This window comes from Coregonus lavaretus (genome assembly GCF_964263955.1).
Source record: "Coregonus lavaretus genome assembly, chromosome: 2".
Taxonomy (NCBI): Eukaryota; Metazoa; Chordata; class Actinopteri; order Salmoniformes; family Salmonidae; genus Coregonus; species Coregonus lavaretus.
The window spans coordinates 60629064-60655418 of NC_139989.1; the positions used below are offsets into that span (position 1 = coordinate 60629064).

The 26355-nt window shown below is 44.7% G+C and overlaps 1 protein-coding gene across 1 annotated transcript in view; it reads left to right on the forward strand.

The window, feature by feature from the left end:
* hid1a (HID1 domain containing a) overlaps positions 1-26355 on the forward strand; it is a 45767-nt gene that overhangs the window by 10373 nt on the left and 9039 nt on the right. The window contains exons 5-14 of the mRNA XM_084180692.1: positions 10968-11074; positions 11501-11617; positions 11774-11984; positions 12600-12656; positions 13937-14077; positions 22762-22852; positions 23503-23654; positions 24194-24272; positions 25490-25654; positions 26064-26300. Of these exons, the coding sequence (XP_084036818.1) occupies positions 10968-11074; positions 11501-11617; positions 11774-11984; positions 12600-12656; positions 13937-14077; positions 22762-22852; positions 23503-23654; positions 24194-24272; positions 25490-25654; positions 26064-26300 (1357 nt within the window). The remainder of the gene's footprint in view (positions 1-10967; positions 11075-11500; positions 11618-11773; positions 11985-12599; positions 12657-13936; positions 14078-22761; positions 22853-23502; positions 23655-24193; positions 24273-25489; positions 25655-26063; positions 26301-26355) is intronic.

Consider the following 26355-nt stretch of genomic DNA (forward strand, 5'->3'; position numbering starts at 1 on the left):
GATTTAACCTTTATTTTAGCAGGGAGTCCCATTGAGACCAAGGTCCCTTTTGCAAGGGAGCCCTCCATCTTAACAACTACACAACAATTACACTATCACAGCAGCATAGGAAATACACATAAAAAACAACCACATTCCTCAGTAAAGAGGTCTTGAAGTGGACTGAAATAGGTGGTACTCATTTTAGGGTGGTTGTATTCGTAGCCCTTTCCTGCAGTCAAATGACCTAGTGGCCTCGTGGGTGGAATGTTATTAATAATTTTCATAAAATCATAATTAATAAACATTATTTGAAGAAAAAAAAAATGAATATCCGATGTTTCTATGTCAAATGATCTTGTGTGATGTTAATAAAGTGTAAAATTGGGATGCAAACTCTAAATTGAATACATTTAAACTCTACACTACCGGTCAAAAGTTTTAGAACACCTACTCATTCAAGGATTTTGCTTTATTTTTACTATTTTCTACATTGTATAATAATAGTGAAGACATCAAAACTATGAAATAACACATATGGAATCATGTAGTAACCAAAAAAGTGTTAAACAAATCAAAATATATTTTATATTTGAGATTCTTCAAATAGCCACCCTTTGCCTTGATGACAAAATGCACACTCTTGGCATTCTCTCAACCAGCTTCACCTGGAATGCTTTTCCAACAGTCTTGAAGGAGTTCCCACATATGCTGAGCACTTGTTGGCTGCTTTTCCTTCCCTCTGTGGTCCGACTCATTTCAAACCATCTCAATTTGGTTGAGGTCGAGGGATTGTGGAGGCCAGGTCACCTGATGCAGCACTCCATCAAATCAAATCAAATCAAATTGTATTTGCCACATGTGCCGAATACAACAGGTGTAGACCTTACAGTGAGATGCTTACTTACAAGCCCTTAACCAACAATGCAGTTTTAAGAAAAATAAGTGTTCAGTAAAAAAGAAAAGTAAAAAAAGTAAAGAGAAGCAGTAAAATAAAATAACTTGCAAAAGTATTCATCCCCCTTGGCGTTTTTCCTATTTTGTTGCATTACAACCTGTAATTTAAATGGATTTTTATTTGGATTTCATGTAATGGACATACACAAAATAGTCCAAATTGGTGAAGTGAAATGAAAAAAATAAATAACGGAAAAGTGGTGCGTGCATATGTATTCACCCCCTTTGCTATGAAGCACCTAAATAAGATCTGGTGCAACCAATTACCTTCAGAAGTCACATAATTAGTTAGATTGCACACAGGTGGACTTTATTTAAGTGTCACATCATCTGTCACATGATGTCAGTATACAGTGGAGGAAAAAAGTATTTAGTCAGCCACCAATTGTGCAAGTTCTCCCACTTAAAAAGATGAGAGAGGCCTGTAATTTTCATCATAGGTACACGTCAACAATGACAGACAAATTGAGATTTTTTTTCTCCAGAAAATCACATTGTAGGATTTGTAATGAATTTATTTGCAAATTATGGTGGAAAATAAGTATTTGGTCACCTACAAACAAGCAAGATTTCTGGCTCTCACAGACCTGTAACTTCTTCTTTAAGAGGCTCCTCTGTCCTCCACTCGTTACCTGTATTAATGGCACCTGTTTGAACTTGTTATCAGTATAAAAGACACCTGTCCACAACCTCAAACAGTCACACTCCAAACTCCACTATGGCCAAGACCAAAGAGCTGTCAAAGGACACCAGAAACAAAATGGTAGACCTGCACCAGGCTGGGAAGACTGAATCTGCAATAGGTAAGCAGCTTGGTTTGAAGAAATCAACTGTGGGAGCAATTATTAGGAAATGGAAGACATACAAGACCACTGATAATCTCCCTCGATCTGGGGCTCCACGCAAGATCTCACCCCGTGGGGTCAAAATGATCACAAGAACGGTGAGCAAAAATCCCAGAACCACATGGGGGGACCTAGTGAATGACCTGCAGAGAGCTGGGACCAAAGTAACAAAGCCTACCATCAGTAACACACTACGCCGCCAGGGACTCAAATCCTGCAGTGCAAGACGTGTCCCCCTGCTTAACTCTTCCGAGTCGGCGAACGCTTCGGCGCGTTCAAATCGCGGGCCGGCTTTAGGACCGCGCAGCATCCAAACCAAGTGACGCAGAGGGCTGCCGTCGATTTCATGCAGAAATGGAGACCCGAAGCTACGTTTTGAGTGTTTGTTTCATGTAAATACACCAACTAAAACCAAAGTTATGATAATTTCAATTCCATGAAAAAAGTGCGTCAAAATATGCGCTCTTTTATGAGCGCTTTGCATTTATTATAATAACTTTGTCGTATTTTGTGATAAAAAGGAACGGAAAAAAACGTGTGCTTGTGCTAACCCGGTTCTTCAGGATGCACACGAGTATATAAACATTCATTCCCATGACAACTAGCCATTGCGAAAGAACGAACGAGAGGAATTAGTTCAGTTCATGAGTAGTTTTGGAGAGTTTGATCAGAGAGGATCGCCTGGTCTTTGTGAAGTGGATGGATACGCGGGAGGTGTCGGTGTGCTCCACAATCCACCCAGCGTTTTCGGGCGAGACAATCAAGAGGAAGGTGAAGGAAGGACCTGGACGCTGGGTAGCAAAAGACATTCCCTGCCCTACCCCCATCATGGCCTACAATAAGTACATGGGAGGGGTTGACCTGTCAGACCAGCTTCTCCAGTATTACTCAACCCATCGCAGAACTGCTCGCTGGTACCGTACCCTCTTCCTGCATTTTTTGGACATGGGAACAACAAATGCATACATCCTGCACTGTGACATCAGTGCGACCCAACAGGTCACACCCATGACGCACAAGAACTTTGTGGCAGAACTTGTGGCCCAGCTGTGCGGAGTGACCCAGACAGGGGTTCCACTTCAAAAAAGCACCAGCCATGTTTCTGTGGCCATTGCCAATGTTGCAGAGGCCAAAGACAAAGCCACAGCAGGCCGCAGGGTTTGTCAACGCTGTAAACAAGTTGACAAGAAGAGGTTTGTCACACCATGGAAGTGCAAGGCCTGTGATGTGGCTCTCTGTGTCATTGTGGACAGGAACTGTTTTGAAGAGTGGCACAAATAGGGTAAAGGCCAGTGGCTATACCTACTTTTTTTGTAAATAGTTGTGTATTGCTTGTATATATCTCAAGAATACTTTTATATGTTCATATTTGCACTTTGTGGTTCAATTTGAAGCTTTTTTTTTCATTTTGGACAGAAACTGTTTTGAGGAGTGGCACAAAAAGGTTTAGGGTTAGAATAGAAGAAAAACGCCAGTGGTTATACCTACTTTTTATTGTAAATAGTTATTTATTGCTTGTATATATCACCAAAATACTTTTATATGTTCATATTTGCACCTTGTGGTTCAATTTGAAGCTTTTTAAATGCTTGGTTCACCATGTTTGAGGGTTTTACAATAAAAAAACCATCTTTTTTCTAAACGGACTTTGTGTTTTCTGTGTGTGTTTGGGTCCAGTGTGTTGAAATAGTATGTCAAAGTGAAAAACTTACTAACAGATCATATAGGTGAGGTTGTGCTGAAAAAAAAGATACCCAACATTGGTCTGGTAAACATTTCTTTATGTAGTATATCAGGGCAAAATTGAAGGTACCCAAAAACGGCCAAAAAAGCTCCAGACTCCGAAGAGTTAAGCCAGTACATGTCCAGGCCCGTCTGAAGTTTGCTAGAGTGCATTTGGATGATCCAGAAGAGGATTGGGAGAATGTCATATGGTCAGATGAAACCAAAATATAACTTTTTGGTTAAAAAGTCAACTCGTCGTGTTTGGAGGACAAAGAATGCTGAGTTGCATCCAAAGAACACCATACCTACTGTGAAGCATGGGGATGGAAACATCATGCTTTGGGGCTGTTTTTCTGCAAAGGGACCAGGACGACTGATCCGTGTAAAGGAAAGAATGAATGGGGCCATGTATCGTGAGATTTTGAGTGAAAACCTCCTTCCATCAGCAAGGGCATTGAAGATGAAACGTGGCTGGGTCTTTCAGCATGACAATGATCCCAAACACACCGCCCGGGCAACGAAGGAGTGGCTTCGTAAGAAGCATTTCAAGGTCCTGGAGTGGCCTAGCCAGTCTTCAGATCTCAACCCCATAGAAAATCCTTGGAGGGAGTTGAAAGTCTGTGTTGCCCAGCGACAGCCCCAAAACATCACTGCTCTAGAGGAGATCTGCATGGAGAAATGGGCCAAAATACCAGCAACAGTGTGTGAAAACCTTGTGAAGACTTACAGAAAACGTTTGACCTGTGTCATTGCCAACAAAGGGTATATAACAAAGTATTGAGAAACTTTTGTTATTGACCAAATACTTATTTTCCACCATAATTTACAAATAAATTCATTAAAAATCCTACAATGTGATTTTCTGGATTTTTTTTCCTAATTTTGTCTGTCATAGTTGACGTGTACCTATGATGTAAATTACAGGCCTCTCTCATCTTTTTAAGTGGGAGAACTTGCACAATTGGTGGCTGACTAAATACTTTTTCCCCCCACTGTAGGTCTGTAACAGTTTGGATCTAGAGTGTCACCCCCTTTGAAGAGGGGGATGACCGCGGCAGCTTTCCAATCTCTGGGGATCTCAGACGTTTTGAAAGAGAGGTTGAACAGGCTAGTAATAGTGGTTGCGACAATTTCGGCGGCTAGTTTTAGAAAGAAAGGGTCCAGATTGTCTAGCCCAGATGATTTGTAGGGGTCCAGATTTTGCAGCTCTTTCAGAACATCAGCTGTCTGAATTTCTGTGAAGGAGAAGTGGGGGGGGGGGGGGGGGGCATGGGCAAGTTGCAGCGGAGGGTGCAGATGTCACGATCGTTTACTGATGAGACGGACCAAGGCGCAGCGTGATAAGCGTACATTTTTATTACATACTTAACTCACGACAAAACAACAAACAAACGAAACGTGAAGTCCTAGGTTACACACAACAAACCTTAACGGAACAAGATCCCACACCGACTAGTGCCAAACAGGCTGCCTAAGTATGGTCCCCAATCAGAGACAACGAGATACAGCTGCCTCTGATTGGGAACCACCCTGGCCAACATAGATCTAAATGATCTAGAACATCAACATAGAAAATATAACACAAAAACTACACACCCTGGCTCAACATTTCAGAGTCCCCAGAGCCAGGGCGTGACAGTACCCCCCCCCAAAGGCGCGGACTGCGACAGCGCCACACAAACACAACAGGGTAGGGGCCGGGTGGGCATTCCACCCCGTCCTGGCTGAAGGCCCATCTTCGCACGACACGTGCGTGGTGCTAGCACAGGACGTACAGGACTGTGCCGGAACACTCGCGCCACAGTACGTAGCTCTGCATAACACGGAGCCTGCCCAGTCTGTGCATGAGTACGGGGAGTTGGCTCTGCTCTAACACTAGGCTCCGCCAACCACCCTTTTAGCCCCCCCAAAAAATTATCTTGGGGCTGTCTCTCGGGCTTCCTCCTCGGCCGGCACCTTCTGCGTTGCCGCTGCTCCTCTCTATAGCGCGCCTCCACTGTCTTCTCCCAAGGACGGCGATCCATTCCGGCCTGAATCTCCTCCCAAGTCCAGGATCCCTTCCCGTCCAGGATCTCCTCCCAGGTCCAGGCTGTCTGCTCCTGGACACGCTGCTTGGTCCTCTTTTGGTGGGATCTTCTGTCACGATAGTTTACTGATGAGACGGACCAAGGCGCAGCGTGATAAGCGTACATTTTTATTACGTACTTAACTCACGACAAAACAACAAACAAACGAAACGTGAAGTCCTAGGTTACACACAACAAACCTTAACGGAACAAGATCCCACACCGACTAGTGCCAAACAGGCTGCCTAAGTATGGTCCCCAATCAGAGACAACGAGATACAGCTGCCTCTGATTGGGAACCACCCTGGCCAACATAGATCTAAACGATCTAGAACATCAACATAGAAAATATAACACAAAAACTACACACCCTGGCTCAACATTTCAGAGTCCCCAGAGCCAGGGCGTGACAGCAGAGCTGGTGGCCGGGGTAGTGGTAGCCAGGTGGAAAGCATGGCCAGCCGTAACAAAATGCTTGTTGAAATTCTCGATTATTGTAGATTTATCGGTGGTGATAGTGTTTCCTAGCCTCAGTGCAGTGGGCAGCTGGGAGGAAGTTCTCTTATTCTCCATGGACTTTACAGTGTCCCAAAACCTTTTGGAGTTAGTGCTACAGGATGCAAATTTCTGTTTGAAAATGTTAGCCTTTGCTTTCCTAACTGCTTGTGTATATTGGTTCCTAACTTCCCTGAAAAGTTGCATATCGCGGGGGCTATTTGATGCTAATGCAGTACACCACATGATGTTTTTGTGCTGGTCAAGGGCAGTCAAGTCTGAGGAGAACCAGGGGCTATATCTGTTCTTAGTTCTGTATTTTTTGAATGGGGCATGTTTATTTAAGATTGAGAGGAAATTACTTTTAAAGAACAACCAGGCATCCTCTACTGACGGAATGAGATTTATATCCATCCAGGATACCTGGGCCAGGTCAATTAGGAAGGCCTGCTCACTAAAGTGTTTTAGGGAGCGTTTGACAGTGATGAGGGGTGGTCGTTTGACCGCGGACCCGTTACGGACGCAGGCAATAAGGCAGTGATCGCTGAGATCCTGGTTGAAGACAGCGGAGGTGTATTTAGAGGGTAAGTTAGTCAGGATGATATCTATGAGGGTACCCATGTTTACGGATTTAGGGTTGTACCTGGTAGGTTCGTTGATAATTTGTGTGAGATTGAGGGCATCTAGTTTGGATTGTAGGATGGCCGGGGTGTTAAGCATATCCCAATTTAGGTCACCAAGCAATACGAACTCTGAGGATAAATGGGGGGCAATCAATTCACATATGGTGTCCAGGGCACAGCTGGGGGCTGAGGGGGGTCTGTAGCAAGCGGCAACAGTGAGAGACTTAATTCAGGAAAGGTGGATTTTTAGAAGTAGAAGCACAAACTGTTTGGGCACAGACCTGGATAGTATGATAGAGCTCTGCAGGCTATCTCTACAGTAGATTGCAACTCTACCCCCTTTGGCAGTTCTATCTAGACGGAAAATGTTGTAGTTGGGGATGGACATTTCTGAATTTTTGGTGTCCTTCCTAAGCCAGGATTCAGACACTGCTAGAACATCAGGGTTGGCGGAGTGTGCTAACGCAGTGAATAACTCAAACTTAGGAAGGAGGCTTCTGATATTATCATGCAGAAATCCAAGGCTTTTACGGTTACAGAAGTCAACAAATGATAGCTCCTGGGGAGTAGGAGTGAAACTGGGGGCTGCAGGGCCTGGGTTAGCCTCTACATCACCAGAGGAACAGAGTAGGTCTAGAATAAGGATACGGCTAAAGGCTTTAAGAACTGGTCTTCTAGTGCGTTGGGTACAGAGAATAAAGGGGGCAGATTTCCGGGCATTGTAGAAACGATTCAGGGCATTATGTACAGACAAGGATATGGAAGGATATGAGTACAGTGGAGGTAAACCTAGGCATTGGGTAACAATGAAAGAGATAGCATCACTGGAGGCACCGATTGAGCCGGTCTCGGCATGTATGGGGGGTGGAACAAAGGAACTATTTGAGGCAGTTTGAGAGGGACTTGGGGTTCTACAGTGAAATTGTATAATAAGAACTAACTGGAACAGCAATAGGCAAGGCATATTGACATGGGAGAGAGGCATAAAGCAATCACAGGTGTTATTAGAGAGAGCTAAGACAACAACTGGTAATGGCGATAAAGTTTGGGCTGAGGCTAAACAGAATAAACAGGACAGGGTACTGTGTAAAGGAACAGTCCAGCAGGCATCAGCTGTGCAGCTGAGTGATCATAAGGTCCAGTGAACAGCAATATGTGAGTCCGAAAGCAGTTGAAATTGGTGCTTCAGCACAGCGAGCAGGAAGCATGGTTGTAGTTTGCATGTGCTAGCGGGCCGGGGCTAGCAGATGGATCTTCGTGGTCGTCGCAATGGGAAGCCTGTTGAAACCACAGACGATTACGTCGGCAGACCAGTCGTGATGGATCGGCAGGGCTCCGTGTTGACTCTAGGAGGTCCCATCCGGTTGACAGAGAGGTAGATACCCGGGAGATGTGCCTGACTCAAGGCTAGCTCAAGGCTGATTAGCTATTCACAGATAAGCTTGGCACATCTAGCCACTGGGATTTTTGCCCATTCTTCAAGGCAAAACTGCTCCAGCTCCTTCAAGTTGGATGGGTTCTGCTGGTGTACAGCAATCTTTAAGTCGTACCACAGATTTTCAATTGGATTGAGGTCTTGGCTTTGACTAGGCCATTTCAAGACATTTAAATGTTTCCCCTTAAACCACTAGAGTGTAGCTTTTGCAGTATGCTTAGAGTCATTGTCCTGCTGGATGGTGAACCTCCGTCCCAGTCTCAAATCTCTGGAAGACTGAAACAGGTTTCCCTCAAGAATTTCCCTGTATTTAGCGCCATCCATCATTCCTTCAATTCTGATGAAAAACATCCCCACAGTATGATGCTGCCACCACCATGCTTCACTGGGTTGAGTTTGCGCCAGACATAGCGTTTTCCTTGATGGCCAAAAAGCTCAATTTTAGTCTCATCTGACCAGAGTACCTTCTTCCATATGTTTGGGGAGTCTCCCACATGCCTTTTGGTGAACACCAAACGTGTTTGCTTATTTTTTTCTTTAAGCAATGGCTTTTTCCTGGCCACTCTTTCGTAAAGCCCAGCTCTGTGGAGTGTACGGCTTAAAGTGGTCCTATGGACAGATACTCCAATCTCCACTGTGGAGCTTTGCAGCTCCTTCAGGGTTATCTTTGGTCTCTTTGTTGCCTTTCTGATTAATGCCCTCCTTGCCTGGTCTGTGAGTTTTGGTGGGCGGCCCTCTCTTGGCAGGTTTGTTGTGGTGCCATATTCTTTCCATTTTTTTATAATGAATTTAATGGTGCTCCGTGGGATGTTCAAAGTTTCTGATATTTTTTTATAACCCAACCCTGATCTGTACTTCTCCACATCTTTGTCCCTGACCTGTTTGGAGAGCTCCTTGGTCTTCATGGTGCCGCTTGCTTGGTGGTGCCCCTTGCTTAGTGATGTTGCAGACTCTGGGGCCTTTCAGAACAGGTGTATATATACTGAGATCATGTGACACTTAGATTGCACACAGGTGGACTTTATTTAACTAATTATTTGACTTCTGAAGGTAATTGGTTGCACCAGATCTTATTTAGGGGCTTCATAGCAAAGGGGATGAATACATACGCACGCACCACTTTTTCGATATTTATTTTTTATAATTGTTTGAAACAAGTTATTTTTTTCATTTCACTTCACCAATTTGGACTATTTTGTGTATGTCCATTACATGAAATCCAAATAAAATCCATTTAAATTACATGTTGTAATGCAACAAAATAGGAAAAACGCCAAGGGGGATGAATACTTTTGCAAGGCACTGTACTGGCAGGACGTCTTCAGGTTTACATAATGTCACTTCTATCCATCTCCAACCAGCTGTCTTCAATACTGTCAAGGCTGTTTCTGGCAAATACTGTATCTTATTCATGCTTAGTTCTGCTGTAGGGTTGCCTCATACAATGTACCAATGTACCAATGTTACAGCATACAGCATACAGTGGTGTTGCCCTAGGTCTGGAATTTACGAGACCATGCTTGAAAGGTTCCCCCCTGCATTCCTCTCTGTCTAGAAAGGTGAAAGAGTTGTAGAGACTGTTTCCTTCTTCCTGGTGTTAGTCAGACAGCAGCCCCACCTGACCTGTCAACCGAGTCTCTTGAGATTTCAGAGATGATCCTAGTACCTGTCTTGTATCCTGGGTTCCAGTCTGTTTCTGCTCTCTTATGAAATTGTCACATTTGACAATGACAATGCAGTAGGCAAAAGCACAAACAGATCTGGGACCTGGCTACCTGTCTTACTGCTGTCTCCAGAAACAGTTATCTGTGTCACTGATTAATAGCTGAAATTGAATTTGGCCCATAGCAACCTATGGGGAAACTCGCTAAGAGGAGGTGTGTTGCATTTTAGGTCTGTCATGTATATCCTGCTTATGTCTGCCTAAAACTTGTTCTGTAACTATAGTTACAAGTTTATATGTGTGTAATTATCCCTGTGTGTATAAACTGGATAACCTTTTTTGAAAAGGTATGGACATCACACATTACACACGCAATTCAATAAAACCATGCGGTAACACTTTACTTAAAACCAATGACGTATATAAACCCTGGATTGCTGATGCTATGTATTGGCAATTGAGAGGCTTTGAAGCCACCGGTCGGCCATATTGGCACTCCCTAGTAGGAGCAGTCCTCCATAGTAATGAATGGAATTCTACAGTATTTCAATTAAATGTTTCAAGTACAAAATGACATGTATTTAATGTTTTTCTTGTTTTAGTGGGGAAAGTAACATTAGTAAAAAAAAAAAAAAGACTTTAAGGAAAATGTTTTTATATATTTTTTTATTTTAAGTTGTATCTTTAGCTCACAAAATATAATTTAAAAGTATGCATTACTAAATGTGTCAAAAACGAATGTAGACATTAATAAATGCATTTCTATAGCTTCCAAAATCTTTTTTTACAATTGAGGAGGAGTACCAAGATGGCTGCGCGGTGGCTTCAGTACAGCGCCCCCTGCCAGTCATCTAGGGTTTATACACATCATTGCTTAAAACATGCATGTATTACTTGTGTGCATACATTTTATGTTTGGGTGTCCTCGTGAATCTAACCCACAACTCTGGTGGCGCAAGCACCATGCTCTACCAACTGAGCCATGCTATACCAACTGAGCCACACAGGACCACGTTAGATCTTGCTGTGAAATTGTCAACTGACTCATTGTTTGCTTCATATGGTGTATTCATTGTTTCAGATTACTGAACAATGATGTAATGGTGTAGGGAGCAGTAGTAGCTCTCTCCCAGTAGTTATTGGGATTGATGGTCCCATGATGATGTCACCATCCTACAGGACTCTGTGGAGGACATGCAGACCATAGACAGCTGTGAGTACATCTGGGAGGCAGGGGTGGGGTTCGCCCAGTCCCCCCCACTCAACTACATCCACGACCTCAACAGGTGAGTCACACAGTGATGAGAGTCCTAATGTTGACATCTGTGCTCTGATGATCTTTTATGATCCTCTTTCAATCCTCTCTCTCTCTCTCTCTCTCTCTCTCTCCTCTTTCTTTCTCTCCTCTTTTTCTATTTCTCTCTCTATCCCTCTCTCTCTTCCTCTCTCTCTCCTCTCTCTCTCTCTCTCTCTCTCTCTCTCTCTCTCTCTCTCTCTCTCTCTCTCTCTCTCTCTCTCTCTCTCTCTGTCTCTCTATCTCCCTCTCTCTCTCTCCCCTCTCTCCCCCTCTCTCTCTTCTCCCTTTCTCCCTCTCTCTCCCCCCCTCTCTCTCTCCCTCTCTCTCTATCCCCCCCTCCCCCCTCTCTCTCTCTATCTGTCTTTCTCTCTCCCACAATGAACCTCTCTTTCCATGTATGTTCTTGGCCACTCAGGACAGAGCTGCTGAGGCTGCTGCTAACCTGTTTCTCTGAGGCCATGTACCTCCCTCCCTCCTCAGACAACCCCATCCTCAACCCCTGGGTCAGCTTCTTCTGCTCCACAGAAAACAGGTGAGGTACACACACACACACACACACACACACACAACCCCCCCCCCACACACACACACACACACAATCCCACACACACATACACACCAAACCACATAATCTTTTCCTAACAATAACTGACACAAATGATTATTACCCTCTGTCCACCTACCTCAGGCATGCCCTGCCTCTCTTCACCTCCCTGGTGAACGTGGTGTGTGCCTACGACCCGGTGGGCTATGGCATCCCTTACAACCACCTGCTCTTCTCCGACTACCGTGAGCAGCTGGTGGAGCAGGCCGTGCAGATCCTCATCGTCACCCTGGAGCACGAGGGAGGAGGGCTGGCCCACCGACCCCCCTCTCCCTCCAGCATGGAGGACCAGGATGTAAGGCCAGGACCCTTCTGTACAGGGGGAGGGGGGAGGGTGATGGTGTGTGTGTGCGTGGTTGCCTGTCAATAGAAAAGATAAGTCCCACAGATCACATTTCATTCAACATACATTGTGCTAACATTCACCTTCAGAGACCAGGGGCCTGTCATGATCCATTGTGCTAACATTCACCTTCAGAGACCAGGGGCCTGTCATGATCCATTGTGCTAACATTCACCTTCAGAGACCAGGGGCCTGTCATGGTCCATTGTGCTAACATTCACCTTCAGAGACCAGGGGCCTGTCATGATCCATTGTGCTAACATTCACCTTCAGAGACCAGGGGCCTGTCATGATCCATTGTGCTAACATTCACCTTCAGAGACCAGGGGCCTGTCATGGTCCATTGTGCTAACATTCACCTTCAGAGACCAGGGGCCTGTCATGATCCATTGTGCTAACATTCACCTTCAGAGATCAGGGGCCTGTCATGATCCATTATGCTACCATTCACCTTCAGAGACCAGGGGCCTGTCATGGTCCATTGTGCTAAGCATTTACCTTCAGAGACCAAGGGTCTGTCATGGCCCTTAGTTGTTGCTGATACATTCTCTCTCTCTTTTTCTGCAGTATGTGGGCCCTGACAACCTGTTTGTAAACTACCTTTCAAGAATTCACAGGGAAGAGGTACAGTCATTTTTCTTGTTGTCATATTTTTCACACATTTCCTCCTTTTATTGGTTTTATTGTTACATGTAGAGTGAATGCTAACCATTGTTTTAGTTGTGAGCTATGTTCAGTCTCATTTAACCAGGCTACATTACAAGTGCAGATATGCCGTGTCAAAAGACCCTTGTCTGGGGGCCTTCCGAGTGGTGCAGTGGTCTAAGGCACTGCATCGCAGTGCTTGAGGTATCACTACAGACCCAGGTTCAATCCCAGGCTGTGTCACAGCCAGCCGTGACCGGGAGACCCATGAGGCGGTGCACAATTGGCCCAGCGTCGTCCGGGTTAGGGGAGGGTTTAGCCGACCGGGATTTCCTTGTCCCATCGCGCTCTAGTGACTCCTTGTGGCGGGCAGGGCGCCTGCAAGCTGACTTCGGTCGCCAGCTGGCGCAGCTGGCTTCCAGGTTAAGCGAGCAGTGTGTCAAGAAGCAGTGCGGCTTGGCAGGGTCGTGTTTCGGAGGACACATGGCTCTCGACATTCGCCACTCCCGAGTCCGTAGGGGAGTTGCAGCGATGGGACAAGACTATAACTACCAATTGGGAAGAAAAATAAAGAAATAAAAAAATACCAGTCCAAAGGTCTGACCCTAATCTAAAGGTTTGACCCTAATCTAAAGGTTTGACCCTAGTCTAAAGGTCTGACCCTAATCTAAAGGTTTGACCCTAATCTAAAGGTTTGACCCTAGTCTAAAGGTCTGACCCTAATCTAAAGGTCTGACCCTAGTCTAAAGGTCTGACCCTTGTCTAAAGATCTGACCCCTAGTCTAAAGGTCTGACCCTAGTCTAAAGGTCTGACCCTAATCTAAAGGTCTGACCCTAGTCTAAAATTCTGACCCTATTCTAAAGGTTTGACCCTAGTCTAAAGGTCTGACCCTAGTCTAAAGGTCTGACCCTAGTCTAAAGGTCATGTGACCCCCTCAGTAGGACTACAACTTTGTAGATCTCTCTTCTATCATGCTTACACACTTTCTCTAATGGTACATTGCAAGTGCAGATTTGCTATGTGAAAAGACGTTAGTCTGAAACTCTCAAATTTAAATCTGGACCTCAAAGCCAGTTCCACTGCATTTTTTCATCCTTCCCTTCGAATCAGGGACTGATTTAGACCTGGGACATCAGGTGGGTGCAATTAATGATCAGGTAGAACAGAAAACCATCAGTACTCCGGACCTCGTAGAGTAAGATTTGAATACCTGTGGTCTAAAGGTTGACACAAGGTTCTCGTGTCACCCCCTCTCTAGGACTACGACTTTGTGTTGAAGGGACTGGCTCGCCTGTTGGTAAACCCTTTGATGCAGACCTACCTGCCCAACTCCACCAAGAAGATACAGTTCCACCAGGAGCTGCTGGTGCTCTTCTGGAAGCTCTGTGACTTCAATAAGGTAATATATAATATAATAATAACATATATATATATATATATATATATATGTATATATATATATATATATATATATATATGTATATATATATATATATACAGTACCAGTCAAAAGTTTGGACACACCTACTCATTCAAGGGTTTTTCTTTATTTTTACTATTTTTTACATTGTATGTTGTAGAATAATGGTGAACACATCAAAACTATGAAATAACACATATGGAATCATTTAGTAACCAAAAAAGTGTTAAAGGCTGGTAACTCTAATGAACGTATCCTCTGCAGCAGAGGTAACTCTGGGTCTTCCTTTCCTGTGGCGGTCCTCATGAGAGCCAGTTTCATCATAGTGCTTGATGTTCTTTGCGAATGCACTTGAAGAAATTTCCCGAATTGACTGACCTTCATGTCTTAAAGTAATGATGGACTGTCGTTTTTCTTTGCTTATTTGAGCTGTTCTTGCCATAATATGGACTTGGTATTTTACCAAATAGGGCTATCTTCTGTATACATTTTACATTTACATTTTCGTCATTTAGCAGACGCTCTTATCCAGAGCGGCTTACAAATTGGTGCATTCACCTTATGATAGCCAGTGGAACAACCACTTTACAATATTTTTCTTCTTTGGGGTGGGGTAAGGGGGGGTAGAAGGATTACTTTATCCTATCCCAGGTATTCCTTAAAGAGGTGGGGTTTCAAGTGTCTCCGGAAGGTGGTGAGTGACTCCGCTGTCCTGGCGTTGTGAGGGAGCTTGTTCCACCATTGGGGTGCCAGAGCAGCGAACAGTTTTGACTGGGCTGAGCGGGAACTGTGCTTCCGCAGAGGTAGGGGGGCCAGCAGGCCAGAGGTGGATGAACGCAATGCCCTCGTTTGGGTGTAGGGACTGATCAGAGCCTGAAGGTACGGAGGTGCCGTTCCCCTCACAGCTCCGTAGGCAAGCACCATGGTCTTGTAGCAGATGCGAGCTTCAACTGGAAGCCAGTGGAGTGTGCGGAGGAGCGGGGTGACGTGAGAGAACTTGGGAAGGTTGAACACCAGACGGGCTGCGGCGTTCTGGATGAGTTGTAGGAGTTTAATGGCACAGGCAGGGAGCCCAGCCAACAGCAAGTTGCAGTAATCCAGACGGGAGATGACAAGTGCCTGGATTAGGACCTGTGCCGCTTCCTGTGTAAGGCAGGGTCGTACTCTGTGAATGTTAGAATGTAGAGCATGAACCTACAGGATCGGGTCACCGCCTTGATGTTAGCGGAGAACGACAGGGTGTTGTCCAGGCTCATGCCAAGGTTCTTTGCACTCTGGGAGGAGGACACAACGGAGTTGTCAACCGTGATGGCGAGATCATGGAACGGGCAGTCCTTCCCCGGGGGTTCAGCTTGAGGTGGTGATCCATCATCCACACTGATATGTCTGCCAGACATGCAGAGATGCGATTCGCCACCTGGTTATCAGAAGGGGGAAAGGAGAAGATTAATTGTGTGTCGTCTGCGTAGCAATGATAGGAGAGGCCATGTGAGGATATGACAGAGCCAAGTGACTTGGTGTATAGCGAGAATAGGAGAGGGCCTAGAACTGAGCCCTGGGGGACACCAGTGGTCAGAGCACGTGGTGCGGAGACAGATTCTCGCCACGCCACCTGGTAGGAGCGACCTGTCAGGTAGGACGGAATCCAAGAGTGAGCCGCGCCGGAGATGCCCAACTCGGAGAGGGTGGAGAGGAGGATCTGATGGTTCACAGTATCAAAGGCAGCAGATAGGTCTAGAAGGACGAGAGCAGAGGAGAGAGAGTTAGCTTTAGCAGTGCGGAGAGCCTCCGTGACACAGAGAAGAGCAGTCTCAGTTGAATGACCAGTCTTGAAACCTGACTGGTTTGGATCAAGAAGGTCATTCTGAGAGAGATAGCAAGAGAGTTGGCTAAAGACGGCACGCTCAAGAGTTTTGGAGAGAAAATAAAGAAGGGATACTGGTCTGTAGTTGTTGACATCGGAGGGATCGAGTGTAGGTTTTTTGAGAAGGGGTGCAACTCTCGCTCTCTTGAAGACGGAAGGGACATAGCCAGCGGTCAAGGATGAGTTAATGAGCGAGGTGAGGTAAGGGAGAAGGTCTCCAGAAATGGTCTGAAGAAGAGAGGAGGGGATAGGGTCAAGCGGGCAGGTTGTTGGGCGGCCGGCCGTCACAAGTCGCAAGATTTCATCTGGAGAGAGAGGGGAGAAAGAAGTCAAAGCATAGGGTAGGGCAGTGTGAGCAGGACCAGCGGTGTCATTTGACTTAACAAATGAGGATCGGATGTCGTCAACCTTCTTTTCAAAATGGTTGACGAAGTCATCCACAGAGAGGGAGGAGGGGGGGAGAAGGAGGAGGATTCAGCAGGGAGGAGAAGGTGGCAAAGAGCTTCCAAGGGTTAGAGGCAGATGCTTGGAATTTAGAGTATACCACCCCTACCTTGTCACAACACAACGGATTGGCTCAAACGCATTAAGAAGGAAAGAAATTCCACAAATTAACTTTTAACAAGGCATACTTGTTAATTGAAATGCATTCTAGGTGACTACCTCATGAAGCTGGTTGAGAGAATGCCAAGGGCAAAGGGTGGCTACTTTGAAGAATCTCAAATATAAAATATATTTTGATTTGTTTAACACTTTTTGACTTTTTGGGTTACTAAATGATTCCATATGTGTTATTTCATAGTTTTGATGTGTTCACCATTATTCTACAATGTAGAAAATAGTAAAATAAAGAAAAACCCTAGAATGAGTAGGTGTGTCCAAACTTTTGACTGGTACTGTATATATAAACTCAGCAAAAAAAGAAACGTCCTCTCACTGTCAACTGCGTTTATTTTCAGCAAACTTAACATGTGTAAATATTTGTATGAACATAACAAGATTCAACAACTGAGACATAAACTGAACAAGTTCCACAGACATGTGACTAACAGAAATTGAATAATGTGTCCCTGAACAAAGTGGGGGTCAAAATCAAAAGTAACAGTCAGTATCTGGTGTGGCCACCAGCTGCATTAAGTACTGCAGTGCATCTCCTTCTCATGGACTGCACCAGATTTGCCAGTTCTTGCTGTGAGATGTTACCCCACTCTTCCACCAAGGCACCTGCAAGTTCCCGGACATTTCTGGGGGGAATGGCCCTAGCCCTCACCCTCCGATCCAACAGGTCCCAGACGTGCTCAATGGGATTGATATCCGGGCTCTTCGCTGGCCATGGCAGAACACTGACATTCCTGTCTTGCAGGAAATCACGCACAGAACGAGCAGTATGGCTGGTAGCATTGTCATGCTGGAGGGTCATGTCAGGATGAGCCTGCAGGAAGGGTACCACATGAGGGAGGAGGATGTCTTCCCTGTAACGCACAGCGTTGAGATTGCCTGCAATGACAACAAGCTCAGTCCGATGATGCTGTGACACACCGCCCCAGACCATGACGGACCCTCCACCTCCAAATCGATCCCGCTCCAGAGTACAGGCCTCGGTGTAACGCTCATTCCTTCGACGATAAATGCGAATCCGACCATCACCCCTGGTGAGACAAAACCGCGACTCGTCAGTGAAGAGCACTTTTTGCCAGTCCTGTCTGGTCCAGCAACGGTAGGTTTGTGCCAATAGGCGACGTTGTTGCCGGTGATGTCTGGTGAGCACCTGCCTTACAACAGATGTACAAGCCCTCAGTCCAGCCTCTCTCAGCCTATTGCGGACAGTCTGAGCACTGATGGAGGGATTGTGCGTTCCTGGTGTAACTCGGGCAGTTGTTGTTGCCATCGTGTACCTGTCCTGTAGTTGTGATATTCGGATGTACCGATCCTGTGCAGGTGTTGTTACACGTGGTCTGCTACTGCGAAGACGATCAGCTGTCCGTCCTGTCTCCCTGTAGTGCTGTAGTGCTGTTATATTATATTATAGTATTATATTATTATATATTAGTGCTGTCTTGGGCGTCTCACAGTACGGACATTGCAATTTATTGCCCTGGCCACATCTGCAGTCCTCATGCCTCCTTGCAGCATGCCTAAGGCACATTCACGCAGATGAGCAGGGACCCTGGGCATCTTTCTTTTGGTGTTTTTCAGAGTCAGCAGAAAGGCCTCTTTAGTGTCCTAAGTTTTCATAACTGTGACCTTAATTGCCTACCGTCTGTAAGCTGTTAGTGTCTTAACGACCGTTCCACAGGTGCATGTTCATTAATTGTTTATGGTTCATTGAACAAGCATGGGAAACAGTGTTTAAACCAGGGGTGTCAAACTCATTTTAGCTCAGGGGCCACATGGAGGAAAATCTATTCCCAAGTGGGCCGGACCGGAAAAATAATGGTATATATAACTTAAAAACAACAACTTCAGATTGTTTTCTTTGTTTTAATACGATCAACATACAACATAAAGCTGGAGCCTGAGGACAGTGTGTCCAAAATAGTACAAGCACAACATCACTATTAATCATAAAACACGTCAAGTTTATTTGAAAATTCTAAAGAAAAAGAACACACAAACACACAATGCCTCAGTGATTAACAGAACTGTTTCACAGATCACAGAACTATATCAGGGTGTCATTTCTCAGGCAGAAATGTAGATAAAAATAATGAAATCCTGTTCCCCAAACAAGTGCAAGAACCACAGAGTCAAGAATAGGTTAAATATACAAATAAAATCAATTAAAAACAATAGCACATCAACATAAAAACATATAAACATAAAGCTGGAGCCTGAGGACAGTGTCCAAAAGCACAACATCACTATTAATCATAAAACACCTCAAGTTATTTGAAAGTTCTGAGGACAAAGAACACACAAACACACAATGCCTCAGTGATTCACAGAAGTATATCACAGATCACAGAACTATATCAGGGTGTCATTTCTCAGGCAGAAATGTAGATAAAAATAATGAAATCCTGTTCCCCAAACAAGTGCAAGAACCACAGAGTCAAGAATAGGTTAAATATACAAATAAAATAAAATCAATTAAAAACAATAGCACATCAACATAAAAACATATAAACATACAGTGGGGGAAAAAAGTATTTAGTCAGCCACCAATTGTGCAAGTTCTCCCACTTAAAAAGATGAGAGGCCTGTAATTTTCATCATAGGTACACGTCAACTATGACAGACAAAATGAGAATTTTTTTTCCAGAAAATCACATTGTAGGATTTTTTATGAATTTATTTGCAAATTATGGTGGAAAATAAGTATTTGGTCAATAACAAAAGTTTCTCAATACTTTGTTATATACCCTTTGTTGGCAATGACACAGGTCAAACGTTTTCTGTAAGTCTTCACAAGGTTTTCACACACTGTTGCTGGTATTTTGGCCCATTCCTCCATGCAGATCTCCTCTAGAGCAGTGATGTTTTGGGGCTGTCGCTGGGCAACACGGACTTTCAACTCCCTCCAAAGATTTTCTATGGGGTTGAGATCTGGAGACTGGCTAGGCCACTCCAGGACCTTGAAATGCTTCTTACGAAGCCACTCCTTCGTTGCCCGGGCGGTGTGTTTGGGATCATTGTCATGCTGAAAGACCCAGCCACGTTTCATCTTCAATGCCCTTGCTGATGGAAGGAGGTTTTCACTCAAAATCTCACGATACATGGCCCCATTCATTCTTTCCTTTACACGGATCAGTCGTCCTGGTCCCTTTGCAGAAAAACAGCCCCAAAGCATGATGTTTCCACCCCCATGCTTCACAGTAGGTATGGTGTTCTTTGGATGCAACTCAGCATTCTTTGTCCTCCAAACACGACGAGTTGAGTTTTTACCAAAAAGTTATATTTTGGTTTCATCTGACCATATTACATTCTCCCAATCCTCTTCTGGATCATCCAAATGCACTCTAGCAAACTTCAGACGGGCCTGGACATGTACTGGCTTAAGCAGGGGGACACGTCTGGCACTGCAGGATTTGAGTCCCTGGCGGCGTAGTGTGTTACCGATGGTAGGCTTTGTTACTTTGGTCCCAGCTCTCTGCAGGTCATTCACTAGGTCCCCCCGTGTGGTTCTGGGATTTTTGCTCACCGTTCTTGTGATCATTTTGACCCCACGGGGTGAGATCTTGCGTGGAGCCCCAGATCGAGGGAGATTATCAGTGGTCTTGTATGTCTTCCATTTCCTAATAATTGCTCCCACAGTTGATTTCTTCAAACCAAGCTGCTTACCTATTGCAGATTCAGTCTTCCCAGCCTGGTGCAGGTCTACAATTTTGTTTCTGGTGTCCTTTGACAGCTCTTTGGTCTTGGCCATAGTGGAGTTTGGAGTGTGACTGTTTGAGGTTGTGGACAGGTGTCTTTTATACTGATAACAAGTTCAAACAGGTGCCATTAATACAGGTAACGAGTGGAGGACAGAGGAGCCTCTTAAAGAAGAAGTTACAGGTCTGTGAGAGCCAGAAATCTTGCTTGTTTGTAGGTGACCAAATACTTATTTTCCACCATAATTAGCAAATAAATTCATTAAAAATCCTACAATGTGATTTTCTGGATTTCTTTTCCTCATTTTGTCTGTCATAGTTGACGTGTACCTATGATGAAAATTACAGGCCTCTCTCATCTTTTTAAGTGGGAGAACTTGCACAATTGGTGGCTGACTAAATACTTTTTTTCCCCACTGTAAATCTGAAAGCGTTGCTCAAACTCCCGTAACAGTCCCGTTATTTTATCTTTGAACCGCTTCATGTCTGCCACATGTTGGGTCGCGCACACATTTTTCAGACAGGGGAAGTGAGCTGCATCACCACCGGCAAGTTGCGTCTCCCACAATGACAGCTTCAACTTGAAAGAACGTATGCTGTCATAATACTGCGTGACAACTTTGTTGCGCCCTTGCAGCTGTTTGTTCAAGTTATTCAGGTGCTCTGTAACATCCACCATAAATGCAAGGTCCTGCATCCATTCTGCGGAATGAAATTCTAACACTGGTTTGCCCTTTTCTTCCATGAACTGTTCAATTTCTTCTCGTAAATCAAAGAAACGCCTCAGCACAGCACCTCGGCTTAACCATCTTACCTCAGTGTGGTATGGCAGGCCATAGATGTGGTCTTTCTCTCTGAGAAGGCTGTCAAACTGACGGTGATTCAGGCTTCTGGATCAGATGAAATTAACAGTTTGGATGACCACCTTCATGACGTTATCCATCTTTAATGACTTGCAACACAAAGCCTCCTGGTGCAAAATACAGTGAAAAGTCAAAAAATCACGTCCTCCATTTGCAGATTGCACTTTCTCTCTGAACTTTGTCACAACGCCTGCTTTTTTCCCGATCATTGAGGGCGCACCATCTGTAGCCAGGCTGACAGCGCGGGACCAGTCCACTCCGACCCTGTCCAGCGCGCCGACGAGTGCGGTAAAAATATCAGCTGCTGTCGTTGTATCTGTCATCGGCACCAACTCCACGAACTCCTCGGTGACGGTCAATGTGTCATCAACTCCGCGGATGAAAATGGCCAGTTGTGCAACATCTGTAACAATTCATTCACCTTCTCTCATCTCCGCTGTCCTTGAAAGTTGTCATATTTGTCGGCATGAAGACTCACATAGTGGCGACGAAGGTTATATTCTTTAAGCACTGCAACATGCTCTGAACACACCAAACATACAGCTTTCCCATTCAATTCCGTGAATAAATAGGATGACCATTTTTCTTGGAACACTCTGCACTCTGCGTCCACTTTTCTCTTTTTTGACAGAGACATATTGGGGCAATGAGGGTGCCAAAGCACATAATGTTAAAAGTAGAAGCCGTAATAAATATCGCGGGCAAAACAAAGTAGCTCATTGGCTGCACGTGCTTGACCTACTTGCTCTGCCCCGGTATAAACAGTTTGCTTGCTTAACACAATTGCTATTCCGCCATCCAGTGGACGCAATTGGAACAGCAGTTTATTTTATTGAAAATTTGCAGCGCATTTTTATACTTTACATTTTTTTTTTTTTTTTTTATCATCTCGCGGGCCGGATTAAACCCGTTTGCGGGCCTGATCCGGCCCACGGGCCGGACGTTTGACACCCCTGGTTTAAACCCTTTACAATGAAGATCTGTGAAGTTATTTAGATTTTTGAAAGACAGGGTTCTGAAAGAGTTTATATATGTATTATTATTATTATTATTATTATTATATATATTATTATTATCATTGTATATTATATATAATTATTATTATAGTATATTATTCTAGTATTATATTATATATTATATACTGTATTATTATTTTATAATAAGGTAGGAGACTAGCCTGACAAGCCTGATCCCAGATCTGTGTTATTCCTTACCATACTGTAGGAGTGGTTAGCTATAAAGCACAAACAGATCTAGGACCAGGCTAGTAGGAAACCAAACAGGTTGTTATTGTGTTGAAATACTGGCACCCTTGACACAGACCGTATTCAATTGAGGGACATTATATTTTAAAAACAACATTTTAGTTAGATACACCTTCTGACACAATCATCATCAGTGAATACACAACAGGTAGAAGACAGGTGTGTATATATATATATATATATATATATATATATAATATAATATTGACAGTAAATTTGGTAGCCGAGATGATCACGATCTTCATTGAAAATTAATTAAAGAGTCAAAATAAAATAGAGGACTAACCTACCCTAAACAGAAAAACAAACACACATCACATTCTAATAACCCATACCACTGTCTCTCTGCCCATCACAGAAGTTCCTGTTCTTTGTATTGAAGAGCAGTGATGTTCTGGACATCCTGGTACCCATCCTCTTCTATCTTAATGACGCCAGGGCCGACCAGTGTGAGTACAGTCTGTAGACACACACGCACACACGTGCACACACACACACACACGCACACACGCACACACACACACACACACACACACACACACACACACACACACACACACACACACACACACACACACACACACACACACACACACACACACACACACACACACACACACACACACATATAGACCTATCCTCTTCAACTTGAATGATGCCAGGGTGTGAGTAAAGTTTGTAGGGAATATATTATATATCTGTCTGTAGGGACTGGAATATATGATATATCTGTCTGTAGGGACTGGAATATACTATATATCTGTCTGTAGGGACTGGTATATACTATATATCTGTCTGTAGGGACTGGAATATACTATATATCTGTCTGTAGGGACTGGAATATACTATATATCTGCTAATGGCTGTGAATATCTGATTTATTAACATATGCCTTGTTAATGGTTTTAGTGATTGTCTCTCGCTCTGTGTGTGTGTGTGTGTCTGTGTGTGTGTGTGTGTGTGTGTGTGTGTGAGCGTGTGTGTGTGTGTGTGTGTGTGTGTGTGTGTGTGTGTGAGCGTGTGTGTGTGTGTGTGTGTGTGTGTGTGTGAGTGTGTGTGTGTGTGTGAGCGTGTGTGCGCTCGTGTGTTTCTGCTACAGCCCGTGTGGGTCTCATGCACATCGGTGTCTTTATCCTGCTACTGCTGAGTGGAGAGAGGAACTTTGGCGTGCGTCTCAACAAGCCCTACTCCGTCCACGTACCTATGGACATCCCAGTATTTACAGGGACCCACGCCGACCTACTCATAGTAGTAAGACTCTGCCATACAAATTACAGTAGGCTACAGCATAGATATAGAATTAATATAATATATCTCTGTGGAATACAGTAGACTGTAGCAAATTGATTAATTTTGCAGGCAATATTGCATTTTCTGTGATCTGCCTCTATGTGTTAATTAAAAAGCCTCTCAAGTTATAATTTGGTGTCTTTATCACACTTAGATTCAAATAGTATTTATTTCAAATATTTGTAATTGGGCCTGGAGTGCCAAATGGGCAGGGTTAGCTCTATTGGGACTCTCCCATTGGTTCCATTGCGCAAGGCGAGATCTATGAAGCGCAGATAAAGCATTTGAATGGAAACGAATACTATATAAATCCAGGTCCTTTTGAAATAGAATTGCTAAAACAGACATTCAAGTCAATAAATGTTCTCCAATGGGTGGCTTGACGGGCGATTGAGTGTACCCATAAGTGTTCCAGTCAAATTGCCGTGGTCTGAGCTGAGGGTCTTTTTCCCTTCTAGTAATTATATCTCTATGTCTGTACCTCTCTGTGTGATCTCCAGGTGTTCCACAAGATCATCACCAGCGGTCACCAGCGTTTACAGCCTCTCTTTGACTGCCTGCTCACCATCGTGGTAAATGGTGAGTAGCTCTGCACTGGCTCCATCTGCTGGTCAAATATACACATGGATCTTTGTAACCCTTGTTTTTTATTTATTTAACCTTCATTTAACCAGGAAAGTCCCATTGAGACACATAGTCTATTTTGCGAGAGAGATCTGGCCAAGAAGGCAGCAGTAGTCAGTACAGCGTTACAACATTTAATACATACGGTAGCCTACAATCAGCACAACAACACGTCATTCATGAGACAATCCGGCCCACAGGAAACATTTACACTCCTTGTAACCTCAGCCTCACAGAAAGTTCTGAGGTATTGAACAGTTCAATATTGCATTACTTTGGAACAATCCCTGGGATCACCTTAAACACCCAGACAGATGTACTCATTAAGTAATTATTTGATTCATGCATATTGAGATGTTACTTTTGAATATGCATAATCTTCAATATCAGTAAGTAGATTGTAATTCTGTATACTGTGTGTCTCAGGGCCAGTTTCCCGGACACAGATTAAACCTAATCATGGACTAAGAAGCTCTTTCAATGGAGAATATCCATTGGACATGCTTTTTAGTCTAGCTAGGATTAGGCTCAATCTTTGCTCATTGTAGAGTATTTCTACAAAGGACTCCTCCTCCCTCTCCTCCACAGTCTCCCTACCTGAATGACTCCTCCTCCCTCTCCTCCACAGTCTCCCTACCTGAATGACTCCTCCTCCCTCTCCTCCACAGTGTCTCCCTACCTGAATGACTCCTCCTCCCTCTCCTCCACAGTGTTTCCCTACTTGAATGACTCCTCCTCCCTCTCCTCCACAGTGTCTCCCTACCTGAATGACTCCTCCTCCCTCTCCTCCACAGTGTCTCCCTACCTGAATGACTCCTCCTCCCTCTCCTCCACAGTGTCTCCCTACCTGAATGACTCCTCCTCCCTCTCCTCCACAGTGTTTCCCTACCTGAATGACTCCTCCTCCCCCTCCTCCACAGTGTCTCCCTACCTGAATGACTCCTCCTCCCTCTCCTCCACAGTGTCTCCCTACCTGAATGACTCCTCCTCCCTCTCCTCCACAGTGTCTCCCTACCTGAATGACTCCTCCTCCCTCTCCTCCACAGTGTCTCCCTACCTGAATGACTCCTCCTCCCTCTCCTCCACAGTGTCTCCTTACCTGAATGACTCCTCCTCCCTCTCCTCCACAGTGTCTCCCTACCTGAATGACTCCTCCTCCCTCTCCTCCACAGTGTCTCCCTACCTGAAGAGTCTGTCCATGGTGGCAGCCAACAAGCTGCTCCACCTCCTGGAAGCCTTCTCCACCAACTGGTTCCTCTTCTCCGCCTCCCAGAACCACCATCTTGTCTTCTTCCTGCTGGAGGCCTTCAACAACATCATCCAGTACCAGTTTGATGGTGAGAGGACCAGTGTTTACCCCGCCTGCTCCTCTCAGAACAGGTTACATATCTGACTCCGTAGAATAGCATAGGACTGTGTTTAGTCCTGCCGGAGTCTGGTCTGTTGGTATTGCTGCCGACTCCGGACCACAGATACCGGCTAGCGACTGGGGTTTGAGCCCTGTCTCTGCCCCTTGCCTACCTGGGCCACTCTATAATCTATCTCCGGGCTCTCAATTCCTCACTGTTCTATCAACAAAAAATTATAATATGAAAGGGGATTGTAATTAGTCAAGTTATACGTTTCTTACTTTCTGTGGGTTCAGTAAGTAGAAGGACTATTTGCTACCTTGCATTGATGTGCTGTTGTGTCATATCAATGTAACCCTCATAGTCCCTTGCTCTTAAATCTGCCATTTTCTTCCAGGAAACTGTAACCTAGTCTACGCCATTATCCGCAAACGCAACTTGTTCCATCAGCTGGCCAACCTGCCGTCCGACCCTGCCTCCATCCAGAAGGCCTTGCTGAGGAAGAGAAAGTTACCGGACGCCATCACCGGCATCTCCCGTACCAGCTCCCAGGAGACGGTGTCCATGGAGGGCTCCCGTCCGGCCGTCCCCGCCGAGTCAGGAACACTGAAGACCAGCCTGGTCCCTATACCAGGTACACCACCTATCTATAAATATAACAATCTATATATAACTTCTATAACCAGGGA